The sequence below is a fragment of the Chaetodon auriga genome, chromosome 3, assembly GCF_051107435.1.
Source record: "Chaetodon auriga isolate fChaAug3 chromosome 3, fChaAug3.hap1, whole genome shotgun sequence".
In the NCBI taxonomy this organism is placed as follows: domain Eukaryota; kingdom Metazoa; phylum Chordata; class Actinopteri; order Chaetodontiformes; family Chaetodontidae; genus Chaetodon; species Chaetodon auriga.
In genome coordinates, this window is record NC_135076.1 from 11,463,279 (window position 1) to 11,481,106 (window position 17,828).

The window sequence follows — 17,828 nt, forward strand, 5'->3', positions numbered from 1 at the left end:
CTGACTGTCTAGTATAGTAGATATACAGAGCTGTTTCAAGCATGATGGGGAACTTTACACGATGTTTTTCTGCATCCTGTTGCCCATTGATCATCATCGGTGTTTTCCCCGTGTTACCCCATGAGGGTGAATCTTGGAGACGAAGCCAACAGTTAATTAGAGAGAAATAATAAAGAGCTGCAGGATCTAACGATGTATCCCTGAGAGGTCGGCTGCTCTATTTCACCCTGAAAAAAGGCAATTCATGGAAGTCATAATGACTTATTTTAGGACCATTAAATCATATTTTTCTTATGCAAGATAGATAATCTTACCAAGCACCATTTGCTTTAGGCCATTAAACCCTTTTCAAGGTAACTGCTCTTGATTTTTCTTAATAAGATTTTTTTTTATTTTATTTTTAGCTAGAACTGACAAAATAGTCTGAAGCTTGGACTGCATAGTTGTGACACTCATATCCTCATATACTAACCCCAACCTTCTGACCCTGACCTCTAACCCTAACCTCGACCTCTAACCCTAACCTTTTTAAACCGGCGTAAAAACTAGGCAAGACAAAAACAACATTGCAAATACATATATTTTGTACTTGAGTCAGTCATCAATATTTTTGATACAATGGATCAAATGTGAAAGAGGTTGCTGAAAGCCACAGAACATTATCATCTGACTCTCTCCCTCGGCTCCAAGTTTCGGTTTTACAGTGAGTGACTTTACTGTTTTGATCCAGTCTCACTGCTCTCATCAACCCTGCTTCCAGCTGCACTCACTCTGCTCAGCACCAAACAGCAAACAACAAAGTTTGCAACTACACCATTCGTGCTGATAGCTTTTTGCGCTTCCCCAAAGTGGCCAAAAAACACAACTCAAGGTTTGCAGGTTTAAATTAGACGTAACCAAATAAGAGCATAATAACTCCGAAGCCTTTCTGAACAGGTGGCCTGATTTTTATTTTAGTTGAACTGAATCTTTTGCCATTTTTGTTCACCCCATTGACTTCTGCTTTTATAGAAGGGGATTTTTTTTTGTTGCAGCCTGAATTTTTTTTTGTAGGAGAAAAAGTAGAAATTTCTGCCAAAGGCTGACCATGTGTGACCTCTTCCTCCTCAGTTCATTGACTGCTGGAACACTTCAGTAGAAATTCCTCTGAACAAGCTTAATATAAGGCAGAACCTCCTGTGAGTACCCGGCCCTCTTTTAACACATCAAACTGGACTTGATTGGCTGCTCTCTGCTGCTCCTGTCTAATCTATATTCAAGGCAAAAGGCTGTTGCTGAATTATTGAAAGCAGCCTGCTTGTTTGTTTACCTGACTGAAGAGGAATCTTGCAGGGAAACCTATCTGGCAACGAGCATCAACCCCGTGCTCCTCTATCTGTGAGAGACACAACGGCGGTGGAGTCTGGCTGCCTGATCTGGGTTTGTGAAAGGCACAGTGTCCTTGGTCTGCACCCAGACTGCCCCCGCCCTCCCCCACACCCACACCCTCACCCCACCATCCCCCTCCAGACACACATTCATCTGTCTTTTCTGCTCACTTTGACTGGTTTTCATCCACCCTCTCTCTCTCTTCTATTCGTTTTTGTCTCTCATGTCTCGTTGGCATTATGTCTCTGTAACTGTTTTCCTGTCTTTTTCCAGTGGCTAAATTATAGAAATCATAACACGAAGGCATCTCCTGCTGGAAACAAACACGTTAAATCAGGCCCTGGAGTCAGCGGGCTGCAGTGCAAACATTATATATCCAGTGCCTTTCTGTTAGCACTTATTCTGCTTGATATCCATTATGACGCAGATGCTATAAGAATGTGTTCAAAAAGACAAAAGGGCTGTCAGAAAGAGAATTTTGGAGAGGAGCATGGAGGGAATGTAGAAAAGCCAAATCTAATATCCATTGGGATCTAACCCACTTACACTGTGTTTGTTTGGATGTATGTGTGTGTCTGTCTGTGTGAGACTATATAGTCGCTGGAGACTCCGTCAGAGCACCTCTCCACTCATATAATCTGCCCTAAAATTTGTGCTCCAGATGTTTACTCTCCAGTAGGAAACATAAACAACAGGCACTGTCGGTGCTGGTGCTTGTGGGTATCTGTGTGTGTGTTTGTCGTCGCTCTTCTGTCCTCACTATGTGTGTCAGCGCACAGCTATGCAGTGAGCTAAACACACTTCCAGTAAAGGTTGAAGACAGTAGTTGAACTTTGAGGTTTTTACTGAAAGCAATTATGAAACTGTGAAAACAGAAGTGGACAACAAATTAAATTATAGCGATTCAATTAGAACAAGATGTTTTGCAAAGTCTTCCTGAGCCTGTGTAGTAATCTCCTTTATATAATCATGTGTTCATGAAGTGGTGAACCTCTCTGCATCCTCGCTTGTGATCGACTGAGCCTTTCCAGGATGCCCCTTTCATACCCAATCATGACACTATCACCTGTTACCACTGAACCTGATTACCTGTGGAATGTTCCAAACAGGTGTTTTTGGAGCATTCCACTACTTTCCCAGTCTTTAGCTGCTCCTCTCCAAACTTGTTTGAAATGGTCAAACATTAAATATGTTGTTTTTGTACCGTTTTCAGTTGTCAGAATGGATTAGCAAATTCAGCGTTCTGTATTGTTTATGTTTTACACAGCATCCCAACTCTTTTGGAACTGGGCTTGTAAATGAAAGGTGCGTGTCAGTGTTTTCAGTGCTGAAATAGGTCTGTGCTGGCAGAGGTCGCTACGTGTTCTAATGAAACCAACTGCTGGTGTCAGAATATCCAACTGTATAAACACATGTTATACAAACACAGGTCACTTGATACTGAGTCATATAGTATTTAAAACTAGATGCTTTTTATCCAAAACTTCGTACTTTTTCGCTTTCTGTCAGTTTTTGTGGAGCCAGACAAGAAATATGTAGAACTCTTCAAACGTCAGTGAGGGAAAATGTTTGATTATGCCACAAAATGTGACCTGCAAAGCATTTGATTGTGAGCTGGCTAGAAAGCTACATATGGTAAAAATGGGAGGATGAATATTATTTTGCTGTTTATAATCTTAATTCTGAGAGTTTATCCATTGAAATCCAAGTACACAGCCAATAGAAAACCAGTCTAGTGTTAAATTCTACTCATTATTCTGCATGTCATCCATCATATTGGAGGTGGACAACATTTACTGAGCAATTTCCATAAAAAGGAAGAAAATTCCCCAGTGGCAGGGTCTTTTTCAGCGGTGTCCTTCCCCTCATTCATTCTCTGTAGCACACCTTGCTGTACATTTTAATTGGCTGCAGTTCTAACCTCAAGAGGTCAGGAAGATGGCTTATTTGCATACTGCATGGCTATTGGCCATGACCATTTAAACCTTACACCTGACCTACTTCTCTCCTCTATTAGCCAACTAGCTATTTGAGGGAGGATGCAGGTGAAACCACAGATTTACTCACTACATTGACAGTATCCTGCAGACAACTAATCGCTCGAATGGTAGAAATTCATGCATTCTTAAAGCATTCCTCTTCTTTTGAAAGTTAATAAACAACTTGTGCTCTCACAACCTCACATTAAGCATAAAAAAAAGTAATCTGTATCCTGGCCTAATGGCAGTATACAGTCCAGATACTCACTTTTCACGTCACTGTGGAACCTGCATTCTGCATTTAGACTCAGGGATAAACACACACAACTGCATGAAAATAGAAACCTGAACTGTGGTCCAATTACTTCATTATCCAGGCTTAAAGACACAACAACAGTCTCCTCCCCCCTCTCTCTAAGATGGATTTAACTCAGGTTGTTTGTCTTTTATTTTACCGAGTCTGCTTTTTCAACAATTAAAAAGTATCTAAAAAAAAATGCATTTATCTAGAACACGAGAGAAAATCCCAAGACGCACTTCGCCTGCTCTCACTTCAGAGCAGACCAGTTGAGTAGCACTACATTACATAACCAGGTCTAGGATTGCATCAGGGCCATATGGCACTCCTCCATGACCACACAGAGATGACTGCCCCAGATCAGCCCTGCTTGGGGGATTTTCACAGTAGGCAACAACTCAAGTCAGTCTGATACACATTAGCCTACTACTGTGTTACCCACAGTGCAGTGGGTAGTTGAGCTGTCTCTTGCTTGCTGTTCGGTAAAAGCATTTTTTTTGGGAAGTAACTCTTCACATCAGCTCTTACTTTTGGGTGATCAAATCATATTTTCTAATCCAAGATGCAAAAAGGTTGCCAGACAAGACAAGAAATGTTTTTTGTGAATATACACATTATTCTGAATCCAAAAAATGTGGGACAGGGTTATGTTCATCACTGTGTTCCATCAGCTTTTAGCAAGTGTTTGGGAACCAAGGACACTAACTGTTGAAAGTGAACTTCTGTGCCGTTCTTTCTTGATATGCTACTTGCTGCAGTTCGGAGTCTCTGCCATCATATTTTGCTCTTCATAATATCCCACATGTTTTCACTGACAGACAGATCTGGACTGCAGGGAGGTCGGTTTAGCACCCAGACTCTTTTACTTCGTAGCCATGCTGTTGTAATATGTGCATTGTCTTGCTGACACAATCAAGGATGTCCCTGAGAAAGACGTTGTCTACTTGGCAGCATATGTTGCTCCAAAAGCCATATGTACCGTTCAGCATGCATGGTGTCTTCACAGATGTGCACCGGTGCCATGGGCACTGACACACCCCCATACCAACACTGCCTTTTGACCTTTGTTCTGGAAACAATCTGGATGGATCTTTTCCACTATAGCCTGGAGGACATGATATCCATGATGTCCAAAGCAATTTGAAATGTCAGTCCATCTCAGATGAGTCGGCAGCCTTTCTGGATGTGGTTGATGTTTGGCTTTTGCTTTGTGTGGTAGAGTATTAACTTGCATTGGTAGATGCAATGATGAGCTGTGTGTACTGAGATGTTATAGGCACGAGACAAGGACCAGTATGTGATGTCACTGTCATATGGACGTGCTTCTATCCAAGCTCCAAAATGAACAAAATCTGCAATTTGACGAAAGTGATTAATTGGATTGAATGAGTTTTTATTTACTGATAATATTGCTGTAGCCTAATCTTTATCTGCAACTCTGCAGAAATGTCAGCTTTAAAGAGAATGAATAGACATGGAGAACAAAAGCTGTGCACCATTCGAGTATTGATCTAGAATTCAAATGTCAATGTTATGAATGAGGCTACGCAGCTTCCAACTATTCGCCACAGCCCTATTCATTAACACCCCGTTTTCCAGCACTTCCATGGTGCAGCAGTAGTGGATTTACTGTATGTGTGTGTGCACTGCAGCTGCTGAGTGGAAGTAAATCTCCATATGGAATAGCTAAATTTGGCAATGAAAGGCAACGATGCTCAATTGAAGAATTCACATATGGTATTCCTTTGATCTGGAGCAGTTCAACCGAGAGCGGTGAGCCCGAGAAAGACAACTTCCCCACAGCCAGACACATGGAAGCCTCTGCTCCGAAGCCTATAAAGTCTAATGACTTGGATATGCATGACATGCAGCCTAATGCATTTGACAGCGAGAGGCAGAGAGGTTGATCAGCTTTTTGGATGCTGGACAGTCGTGTATCGATCTCTTTTTAATGATTGGATATTTTTCAGGAGTGGGGAATCTTTTCCCTCTGCTGACTAAATGCCTGTCTGAAAATCATCGACACTTGCGCCTGCCGTATCTAATAGTATTCGAGGTACAAGGTCTGTTTATTTATCATTCTGTAACACAGGGTTGTACAATAAACTGCAGGTTGTAGTCCTGTTGTGCTCCTCATAATGCAAACATGATATAAATGGATGAATAACTAAGAAGTATACCTATAATACAACAGATTTCAAAAATTCTGAGCAAATCTTTTTGGCTTTCGGTAGACTCACACATTATTTGTGTTGCTAATATAGCTGAAGGTCATCAGAGCTTTTGCTTCTAATCTTTTTTTCTTCTTCTTGCTCTCTCTTTCTATGTGTCATGAGAATTTCATTGAAAAAATGTTTGAAATAATCTTCAAAGGTTACTTTCTGTGTTACAGGTACACTAAAGGAGAGCTGGACATTGCCTACATCACATCACGGATCATAGGTAAACACACTAGGCTGGAGTGAATGGACTTTGTGTGCATGTGTGAATTGTGTTTCTAGATGGAAAAATAAAAAATTAATTAGACAAACATCTGTCTGGTGCACAGTGTCCAAAACCCACAATTAAAAAGCTTCAAGTCTTGAGTGATTCTGTATGACATTAAAAACTCACCCATGGCTAAAAAGACAACAATCTAATGCATTAAGTTATTATGTATTTAGCATTTAACACTCACTAATCAGCTTTCTGATCAGATTTGATTGACAGTGTCCAAACAACCCAAAAACCACCAATAGATGAAAATGTGAGCGTTGCTAAATCCTGATTGGTGCATGAGAATACAGAGCTGGCAGTAATGTGTTCATGTCCCAGCGCTCAGGGGAAGAAGCTGGTGAGGGAAGTGGTTTTCTTACAAAACTCTACAGATGTGAAGGTTAGAGTGCGTTATGCCGCCGTAATGGAAGTTCATGTGTGCTCCTAAAAGGACTGCATGGGACTGGTGTTACCTGTGGACCTCTAGTGATTTGCAATAATTGTGGAGGTCGTCTGTGATCTAACCTAGTGCGTATCACCAAACACAGAGCATGTCTGTATTATCATGTGATAATATTAGTGCGAATTGGCATCTTGGCAATTTGTAATTGTATTTAAAAAGAATTTCTTGAGGTTTTTTTTGTTCTGTTCATGCCTTTTGCTGCTTCTGTCCTGATTGAGAATTACAGAGACTGCATTGGCAAGTATAAATGAACGTTTTGACGGTGCAAATTCTGGAGGCTCATTGTAAGCAGATTGCACCTTGACATCATATCTGTGGGATGATGTCAGTACATTCGAGGAAAATACAAATTTGCTGTGCGAATGTGCCTCAATCACATGAGGCCCCCTGGTGACCGTCTGATGTGAGTAGGGCTTATACTTGTATTATTATACACATAACACAAACGCATACAGATGAATAGACACCTGCACCCTCAGGTCTCAGCAGTGTGTCCTTCAGAGAACACATCAGCTGGACATTTGCCCCCTGAGGGCCCTACATGTGGAACTGCTCACCAGATTTCAGTTCACTTACGGCTGAATAAAAGCAGAGAGGGCTGAAGGTAAAGGACACAGTCGGAGCGTGAACCTATTAAACACACTGTGCACACGAACATCGACCAATTCAACCTGAACACGTCTCACCCAGCAGCTGAATAATGGATTTATTTTCCAGTGATGACCTACCCAGCAGAGTCAGTGCAGATTGGCTACCAGAACCACGTAGAGGACATCCGCTCCTTCCTCGACAGTCGCCATGCCGACCACTACACTGTCTTCAATCTATCACAGCGCAACTACCGCGGCGCCAAATTCTCCAGCAGGGTGAGTGTGGCTCTGCCTCATGAAGCTACAGGTGAAGCTGTCGCAGGAGTATTCGTTTGAACCTAGCTGTTAGTGGTTGCTGCATTATTACAACACTAAAGTGAGATGTGAGGACTTATGTACAGTTCGCTTCATACATTTGATCCTCATCTGACAGCATTTTAAGTGGGGTCTATCGCCACATGTGCTCCTGAACTGTGGAAACACACCGAGTGGAGCCTCTAATTTGATTTCCCCAGTTGGGCCTCTGTCATTAAAGCTGCAGTAAGTCATGTGTCTCCTGACCAGACTCTGCAGTTCCCCGCAGCGTCTTTTTTATTGTTTCGGTCTTATGACCTGCAGCTTCAGTTTTGGTTCACACATCACTTTCACCAGTGTTGCTTCCAGTGGCAGCTATTTTCAGCGGCTCAGATAATGTTGGGGTAAAGCCGCTGTACGCTACTTGAGACAGACAAAGTTGGTGAACATAGTGAAGCATGTAGCTGCCAAAGAGCCAGATGTTTCCCTCAGGAGCAGGTGTGGACCAATAAGATGAGTTAAAAACACGCTTGCCCGATCAACTTTATAATTAATATTTGGTCAATTTTGTGTTTGCAGCTCCAAATTGATACTAATGTTAATATCAATACAAAAGCTAATAATATATCTTGTCATGCTGTGTTGTGTTTACAACGTCTTCCCACCCCAACCTCCTTTTCGATTGGCATCAAAAAGGAGGCTTCATTGAGACAGACACCATCTGAACTCCTGACGGTACAGATGAAGTTGAATGAATGTTGATGATGTAACAGCAGTGATTCAACAACAGTGTACGTTATACATCCTTCACTACAGCCATAACCGCTTGTGACCGGAGATGTCTTTAAATATAACATGTAATCTCATCCGGTTGTCCCATCTGAATTCAAACCATTCATAGAGCAGAATTTGGATTCGTGTTCAAGTGAAGGCACACGTGGGATCGATAGATAAAAGGCTGCCACCTTAAGACAGAAACATCCAGGAAAGCTGAGGAGTCAAGCTGTGGAGTTAACTTGGCCAAGATGGCCCCCTGTCTGCTTGTGGAAGTCGTTGTATCTCTAGCAGATGACTCATCGTGGCAACTGGTGTGTTGTGTTGCTCTGCTGTTGCAGTGCTGTTGCTAACCTCCACCTCTCCTCTCCCCTCCTGCTCTTATGTCTGTTTTTTGTTTTTCAAAACCTTTCTGTTTCTCAACCTCTCTCCTCGCTCCTCTGTCTCTCTGCCTTCGCTCTTTTTCATTTGCAAGCTGCCTCTTCTCTACCATTCCTCTTTATCTGTTTCCGTGCCGCTCCCTGATTTCCTCCCTCTCTTGTTTCTTGTGCCAACTCCTTTCCAGGTTTCAGAGTGTAATTGGCCTTCTCGCCAGGCTCCCAGCCTTCACAACTTGTTTGCTGTGTGTAAGAACATGCACAACTGGCTAAAACAGAATCCCAAGAATGTGTGTGTCATCACCTGCTCGGTAAGAAGACACTCACATCCAGTACCTTCATCATATTCATCCCTGTGCAGTGATAGTTGATGTAAAGGTCCGGTGTGTGGGGTTTAGTGGCATCTCATGGTGAGGTTGCAGACTGCATCCAACTGAATCCTCCATGTCTCACGGTGGTGCTTTGGCTGTCCAACATCACATCAAGTTTTTGGAGTTGTGTTTTAATTGTCATGTTACCCAGTTTTAAGTCTCTGCACCGCACTCCTAATATGCTAAAGACAAATTGAAACACACTCAAAGTCCCTCGGTGTCTCCTACGACATAGGGGACACCTTCAGTGAGAGGGACTCCACGTTTAGCCTCTCCCCACTTCTCTGCTCTCCCTCCTCTCCCTGTTGCCAGCCTTGGATGTGGCAATGTTGGTCTGCCTTGTTTTTACAGTGAAGCACGGCTTGGAGCTTGTCAAACTGCTCTCATCATGTCTGTTTAGTTCCTATCAGCGCTGACACTTTCTCTACCTCTGCTTTTGCTTTGTAGTTGGTCTTTGTATTGAAAAGAGAATTTAGTCCTTGACAAAGTGGAAGAGAGGAGCTTTTTATTCCAGTGTGTTAGCCTTGGAGGTTCAAATTGAGTGCAAGTGTGGATGTGAGTCATGTTTCAGTGTGTTGGTCAGAGAATTAGAGAGGATAGGTGGCTACTCTCTGATGTATTCTCTAAGTGTTTGGTAGAAGAGATTTTACAGTGACAGGGATAGATATCAAGTCTTACATGCATTTTGCTTGACAGAGATCGGTTTGGAAAACTCAAGAAAGTTTCCTGGGCAACCATTTGCACTTTTAGTAGACATATGATGACACACTAAGGCTTTGATAATGTCAGCAATATTTCAAGCACAAATATAACACAAAATACTTTGCACTACATATGTTTTGGAATAGAGTCGCCCCCGAAGAATTCACTAAAACTAGGCCTTTCGGCCTGTTCTAATTCAGTGGAAGCGGTTCTGTACACTGGCATGTGGCAGAGCATGTTATTGCCAAGTTACTGCGGTTTGGCTGTGGCTTGGCAAATTGCTCCATCTTGCATAACCTCCACCAAACAGTTCCCTTCTAAAAACTGTTTTCTCTGCTTCAGATCACAAGAACAGTCACATAATTTGGCTGAGAACCCAAATCACTGACTGCTTTTCCTTGTTTACAAGTAGGCGAGCTAGCCCAATCTGGTTATACTGTATGATCTCTATTTACACTAACATCAGCCCTGCTGTCATATTAACGCTATCGGCCGTGTGCTATGTGTCTGTGAGCGGGTGTGTTTGTGTGTGTACTTGAATTGAATGGAGAAGTTTTTACATGCATTTACACATCTTGACTTGTAGTAAGTGAGGGAGCTTTTGGCTACTTTAACAGTTCACCTTGGAGCTGAGTTATAGTGTGGATCTACAGCAAGCTTTCAGACAGTTTGAGTCACTCATCTACACATGTTCATGTTTGATACTGTCATGGCTGTCAGGCTGAGCTGTCAGTGAAAGCAGTGCAGGAGTTAACATGGATGGCAGACAAGACCAAAAAGTACATTGGTGTAGCTTTAAAACATAAAACAGCTCAGCCTGTCATAAATTGTCTCAGTGTCTCCTTTGCTGTGCGTGTTTCAGGATGGTCGCGCTCCGTCGGGTGTTTTGGTTTGTGCCATGTTCTGCTTCTGCCACCTCTTCAACAACCCGATTCCTGCCATGCAGCTGCTCAGCGCCAAGAGACCAGGTTCTGGCCTCTGGCCCTCACACCGCAGGTTTGCATCCCTGAACATGTGCGTGCATGTGTGTGTGTGACAGAGAGTGAGAAAGAGAAGACGGGAAGTGAGACAGAAAGACAGGACAGAAAACTTCAATTTCAGAGTTCAGTCCCAGTTGACTGAGAGTTTATGGGAATGGCAGCAATAGAATAATTGTGGACATTGTTCAAAGTATGTGATCGTCTTCCTCTAACTCTGCTGAGCTTCTGCTTGTAGATGCAGCTGCTGTATATATACATCATTTCTCACTTTAGGATAAAAAAGGATCCTTTCCTTTATAAATGCAGGTACATAGGCTATGTGTGTAGCATGGTATCAGAGAAGCCCAGTCTACCCCACTCCAAGCCCTTGGTGATCAAGGCCCTCACCATGAGTCCGGTCCCCTGCTTCAACAAGCAGCGTAGCGGCTGTCGGCCCTTCTGCGACGTCCTCATCGGAGAGACGAAGATCTTCACCACTGCGCAGGAGTACGAGAGGATGAGGTAGGATGGGGACATTTAAATCACTCAGACACAGTGAGATTAACAGTTGCTGTTTTCATGTCGACCACATTCACTGATTATGTGACATTGTTGTAATAACGTTCATGTTTCTCCCTGCTGTGTCCAGAGAGCACAGGCTCCAGGAGGGTAAAGTAGGTTTCCCTCTGGGTGTGAGTGTGCAAGGAGATGTCGTTGTTTCAGTCTATCACATGAGGTCGACCATTGGAGGGCGTCTGCAGGCCAAGGTAAACTTCATTTGATCTGCTGTATGCAACTGTTGAGGGACCAAACTACAAACCATGCATGTGTGCTGGTAAAGTCAACATCCTAATCAATCTCGACAAAAACAGCAAAGTTGGAAAAATCTTGGCACTAGATCATACTGAACTATCTCAGGGTGTGTCAGGGTGTGGTTGTAGCCTATTTTGATTCCAAGCAGAAACCCAGAAAATGTGAGGAGCAAAGAAGAAGCAAGAAGTGACATGTTGCAGGCAGGTTTTTAATACTTTTTACAGTAAGTCAAAGCAGAAGCTGCTAAAATCTAACTGACCTTCACAACAGATAGCTTAGATAATAACTTGACAGTTCACCTTCTTTTTCAACCATAAATCCATTCAGGTAAATGGGTTACAGTGTGACTGACTGCTTGCTGATGTGCCTTTTGATACCACTCAGACTCTTCAGATCATTGTGCTTACAGTCATGCAATAAGACACTACTACTATTTGACTATTGATGCACTTGAGCATGATACACTGAAATATCACATCATCCAAACTTACATGTTTTACTGTTGTTAGGTGTCCAACACCCAGATCTTCCAAATCCAGTTCCACACTGGCTTCATTGCTCCTGGTACCACCATGCTAAAGTTTAACAAGTAAGGACATTTCTTCTATTTAGCAGCTTGTGTGAGTGCAGCAGAAAAACTGAAATCATGATTTTTAGAGACATGTTTTAAAAACAGTCCTGTCAATTCAAGTCTACTTCCCTTCTCTCTGCCTATCACTGTAACACACATATTTTCCCTCTCGTAAACATAATCTTTCCTCTCAGACCAGAGCTGGATGCATGTGACTCTCCTGAGAAGTATCCCCAGCTTTTCCATGTGATACTGGATGTGGAGGTGGAGGGTGTGGACAAGCAAAAAGACCTGACGCCGCCGTGGGAGCAGTTCCCCTGTAAAGACCTCAGCCCCAACGTGCTCTTCTCCTGCCACCAGGAGCATCAGGACGCACTGGCCATAGCTGGTACTGTGGGGACGGGAACAGTTAGCTCTTACCAAATTCTTTAACAGCTCACTATTTAGCCTGTCTTAGAAACAATCATAAACCTAAAGTAAATGTATACCCAAGTCATTATAGTCATTATATACAAACAGTCATTATTCTGAAAGTCTTTTTTTGGAAACAAGTACATATCCACAAACAAGTTAAAACACACTCTATTAGACGTAAAACAAAGTGTTCAGAGTGTCATAGTAGAAGTACACATAATGCAGAAAAGTCCCCCTCACTATTATATCATTGGATCATTATTGATGAATTAATATGTTAGTGGTACTTTAGTGTCATAAGTTGGCTGCTAATTTGAAGTACTACTGTATACGGTTGGGTACCATCTGCGGTGGTGTTACTTTCCACCACTGCAGATGGTACACAAGTGCTGCCATGCAAAAACACATTCACATATGTTTACATGCAGACACAGGAACAAACTAATGGACTAACTCTCATTTTTGTCCCTGCAAGATGAGATGGAGGGATTGGATCTGGAGGGTAAGACAGTAGAGGAGACTGCAGAGCTGCACAGTGACAGTAGTTAACCAGGATTTGGTTTAATTCAATCATACTCATTAACCATATTGACAATTTTATCTTCTGTTATTGGAAAATCACTGGGCTTTTCCCATTTGCGATCTGTACTGATTGAATTTAAGCCAACCACATCCTTGTTATGCAGTGACATATCAGTTTGGTGGATGATTTTAATCTACTGTATCTCTGGCATAAATATCAGTCATCTGGGGGCCTGAATAAATTGCCTGTGCAAGTAATTCCCATAACACACCTCCCAGAATAAATGACTACTGGAGACCAGTGGATTTTTTCCCCCGTATCCAGAGAAATGTTTTTATGAAATCTTTGTTAATAAGGAGAACTGGGGAAAAAAGCATCCCAGTCATAATAGCTAGAGGAAGCAAAGTGCAGCTAAAGCAAGTGGTCCAAATTAAAAATGCTCTACCAAAGCGAACTATTGCTTCAGACTGTGTGAGGTTTGCACTCAAACCGTATGTCCCAACCCTTCTTTAAAAGCATACTCTATATTTTATTGATTGGGTTCCTGTAAATATATCTATCATGATGTTTGAGAAGTTATCGCCTCCAATCACTTGAGCTGAAAGCAGCTACCAAACTGCAAAGTGTGCAGCATAGTGTATTATAGCACACAGTATCAGGAGAATAGGTGGTGCTTGTAGCAGAGATGACCTACGTAGTTGCCCATTATTCCCTACTCCAGTCTTGTCCCTTTCTCTCTTAACCTACTCTGTATTTCCGCCTGCTTTGCCCCAATTAATTCCCTGCTTTGTTATTTCTTCCACGCTCTACTTTCTCCACTTTGAATGCGGCTGTTTCATTTGGTAACTCCCTACATTTTTCCTCTGTCTCTTTCTCTCTCTACCTCTTTCCTTCTATTTCTGTCTCATCCTGCTGCAGAGCCAAGCCGGCCCCATGGAGGTCCAGACGGCCGGGGCCACTGCGAAGAGAGCGAGCCCTCGGATGATGAGATGCTCTCTCTCTCCAGCCAGCGAAGCAACGCCAGCGCGGCCCCCCAAAAACCCGACCCCCCTGCTCCAATGCCTGCCGCCCATGCACCCGCCGAGGAAGTGGATCTTCTTGGCCTCGATGGGGAGGCGATCAACTGCCCGCGTCCTTCGTCTCAGCCCCTGTCTACTGCAGCCACAACCACTGACCTCTTAGGAGACTTGTTCGGGGCGCCACCCCAGCCAACCAGTGGGCCGTCATCTGCCCAGTCCACACCACATAAAGTAGTCCCAAACACTGCCTCGCCATGTCCCTCTCCTGCGCCACCAGGTGAGATAAAACAAAACATCCACATGTGATGTTGCACAATGTATGTATGTTTCAGTAGTTTTAGAAACACTGATATAGTTAATTAAGCATGAAAGCTTATACTTGAACTCACAAACAGTAGTCTGACAAAGCAGTCTCAACTCAAGGTCCACTTACTTTCATCAGATGATATGCAGTTAAATCTCTGCATCTTAAAACATAAATGCATAAACAAGAATTCATGCTGTAAATATGTCAAGGTAAAAACATGTGTATATTATAAAATCTGAAACCTGAAACGTGAAAATTTACATTTGCCACTTTACACCAAATTTAGTATGTAAGTGCATGATTTTTAAATGCAGACAAACCCTGCCAGTAGAGTTGTAATGAGTGTAATGAGTTAACAGTTCTGTCTGATCAGTCCAGCACTTCAAATTGCGTCATCTTAAGGGTAAAAAATGAGCGTGTTCCCAAAGAAATAAGGATGAAACAAGCGAGACAGTGGCTATGTTTGTTTCCCTCAGCGTTTGATCCCTTTGGGGCGGGTCCCATGCCTAAACCTCAGGACATGATGGGTTCATTCCTTGGACCAGGTAACGTGGGGCAGCCAGACCCCTTCCTGCATGCTGCTCGCTCTCCATCACCCACCCTGCAGCCTACAAGCTTGGGTAAGGCATGCTGCTACTGCTCTCTCACAGCATTTTGGATGTAATAGAGCCTTTGAAAGAGTCCACATCAGGGTAAGGCATGCTATACTGGACGGGATGAAAGTCTGCTGCCACGCCTTCGCACATAAACATGCAGTTTGTTCATTTATTTATTTTCCTAAGATTCACTCAACTGCACCATGTTTTTCATATGTTCCTGCATTTTCTTGGCTTTGCTCTGCGTACTGCTTCCTCACACACCTGCTTTGCAAGAGAAGTCGTTTTTGTATTGCTGTCCTATGTTTTTGGCGGTGAATGGGTTTGAGTGGGTATCATGAGTATTTGCAGCCTCTCTGATTAGTATTGCACATGGGTTGCATGGGTTTGATATTTCACCTCCAGCAACATTTTCAGCCTGAGCTCATCCCACAGCCCGTACTGTAACTTCAAACACGGCAGGGAAATACTGCTGCTTTACATTTCCACATTTCTTTAGACTCAGTGGTCGGATGTAAGGAAGTACATACACTCAAATACTGTGCATAAGTATAATACAGTACATTTGAGCTACTTGTACTTTACTTTTTCTTTTCTTGCCACGTTTGACTTCTACCCCGCTACTTTTCAGAGGGAAATATTAAACTTTATACTCCACTACATTTATCTGCTTTTACATTAATCCATATTTAACAGTCACAGGGGACATTTCTCTGCACTGAGCACATTTTCCTGATTAAACTTGCTTTTACGAAAGTAAAACTCACAATACATGACTTTTACTTAACAGTAGTATTTTAATGTGTGGTATTAGTACTTTTACGTGAAGGAGTGAAGGATCTGAATACTTCCTCCACCACTGCTTTATACCTTTGCAGAGCAGTGTGTGCATGCATAATCAGTGTTACTCATTTTTAAATTGAGAGTAACATTTATTTTTATATATATTTATTTTATGCTTGTTGCTGGCCTGAACCCAGTCTGAGCTCACAGTACTGCTTGTGAAAACAGGTCTGAATCTGTAAAAAAAAAAAAAATGTACATGACCTGTGCCCTTTACCTTAGTACCTTTTAGGCAACGAGATATCAGCAGTAAATATAGTGCCAAGAACTAACAGCTAGATCCATTTAGACATCCAACAGCCTCTCTAACGCCTCTCATGAGCTCAACTCTGCTATTCTTCTCTCTGGCTGTGTGGGCTCAGACTGCTCAGTCTCTGACAAACCTTTATGTGCTTGAATAGGCCGGAGTTCCCCTGTCCCACCCACCACCCCAACTGTCAACATTCAGCAGCAAAACGCCATGGGAGGATGGGACTGGAACAGACCTGCTACCACGAGCACAGGTAGAGAGCAGTAACCCGACCACACGCACACACTAACAGAAAGACAAACAACATTGAATGTCTCTCTCGTACTTTAATTCGGGAACCAGGTACAACTTTTTGTGTGTATCAGTGGAATCTGATGTTAAAGATCAAAAGAACTAGAAGTGTTTTCTCCTGTTGTTGCTGTTTGCTGATTAATCCAGGAGCAGGCTTTGGTATGGGCAGTCGGTCAGCTACGACCAGCCCCACAGGCTCGCTCCACAGCACCCCCACCCACCAAACCAAGCCAAACACCTTGGACCCGTTTGCTGACATAGGCAACCTCGGGGGAAGCCTTGGAGGTCAGGCACTGGAAATCTTCTGAAGTACATGAGTCTTTGTTATTTTCACCACCATACATTGTGTCATAATCTCTGTCCTTTCCTTCAGCAGGTTCTGGCTTCTCCAGCAAACCCACCACACCTACCGGAGCTACACCTTCCATCCCTCCCATGGGCTCCCCATCGCGACCTCCTCCATCTCCCCAGCACGCAGAAGGGTGGCAGTCCCACGCAGGAGCCAGCTTCCCCTCATGGCAGCCAGGTGCTGGAGGCGGTGGAGGATGGCAGCCCCAAGGACAGGGCCCTGCCTCGCAGCCAAAGCCCAGCCCCAGCCACACCCCCATGTCTCACACATCGCCCCAGAACCGACCCAACTACAACGTCAGTTTCTCTGCAATGGGAGGGGGCTCGCCCAGCGCAGGGGGCAAAGCACAGGCTAGCATGGGTGAGCAAGAGATGTGGAATTAGACTTGGTGTTCTCTGTTAAATGTTGGCCAGATTTCAGTATTCAGTTGATTTTGTTTCTTCTTTGACAAAACCTGGATATTTCAAGGATTTTTCATATTCTCCCAATATCATCACGCCAATCACTATATTTATATTCCCGTACAGGTTTTTGTTTGTGTAGACACATTCATTCTTCAGTGGAGAACAGATGTGTCTCTCAGTCAGTTGTTCACAGCACATTTCATCCAGTAGTGCAGGAAGATAAGTAGCTTTAAAAAGTGTTTTCTCTCGTTGTGTTTGTGTCCCTCTCTGCCAGCTTCTAAGCCCAAGGCCTCGGATGCCAACTTTGATGACCTGCTGTCTGGTCAAGGCTTTGCAGGGGCCAAAGAGAAGAAAGGGCCCAGGACTATAGCAGAGATGAGGAAGGAGGAGATGGCCAAAGAGATGGACCCCGAGAAACTAAAGGCAGGGGCTGTTTTCTGGTAACATCTGTGTACTAATAAGAGTAGGTTGCTGTTGAAGTTTCTGTGAGAAACAGCACAAAGTCCCATGACTCTTGCATCACTACATCTGAGTAGAGTTACAGTTTGACATCATTTCATTGGGTTTTTGTCCTCTGTTTATTCAGTGCTGCACAATAGAAACAGTTCAGTGATTCCCAGACGAAGGATAGTGTACTCAAAAACCTTTGGCTGTTAAAGCCTCTCTGTTTATTCCAGAATTAATGAAGCAACCAATGTAGGTCTTCCATGACCAAACTTTGGTTCCTCTAATTATTCCTTTAAAACATTTCATCAGAGCCAAACTCACTGAAAGCATTTCTGCTAATTATAATATTGT

General features: G+C 43.2%; 1 protein-coding gene across 7 annotated transcripts in view; it reads left to right on the forward strand.

Moving 5' to 3' along the window:
* The window catches only part of dnajc6 (DnaJ (Hsp40) homolog, subfamily C, member 6), a 40,842-nt gene that overhangs the window by 16,680 nt on the left and 6,334 nt on the right, over window positions 1-17,828 (forward strand). For 2 of the 7 annotated variants that reach the window (XM_076724231.1, XM_076724227.1), the window contains 14 exons: window positions 6,038-6,087; window positions 7,301-7,449; window positions 8,807-8,929; window positions 10,554-10,687; window positions 10,978-11,172; window positions 11,300-11,417; window positions 11,973-12,052; window positions 12,229-12,422; window positions 13,890-14,267; window positions 14,774-14,842; window positions 16,138-16,239; window positions 16,425-16,562; window positions 16,651-16,986; window positions 17,305-17,453. In XM_076724231.1, coding sequence (XP_076580346.1) covers window positions 6,038-6,087; window positions 7,301-7,449; window positions 8,807-8,929; window positions 10,554-10,687; window positions 10,978-11,172; window positions 11,300-11,417; window positions 11,973-12,052; window positions 12,229-12,422; window positions 13,890-14,267; window positions 14,774-14,842; window positions 16,138-16,239; window positions 16,425-16,562; window positions 16,651-16,986; window positions 17,305-17,453 — 2,215 coding nt within the window. Of the gene's footprint in view, window positions 1-6,037; window positions 6,088-7,300; window positions 7,450-8,806; window positions 8,930-10,553; window positions 10,688-10,977; window positions 11,173-11,299; window positions 11,418-11,972; window positions 12,053-12,228; window positions 12,423-13,889; window positions 14,268-14,773; window positions 14,918-16,137; window positions 16,240-16,424; window positions 16,563-16,650; window positions 16,987-17,304; window positions 17,454-17,828 lie in introns of all 7 variants that reach the window. The other 5 variants (XM_076724230.1, XM_076724225.1, XM_076724232.1 and 2 more) reach the window with 3 other exon arrangements.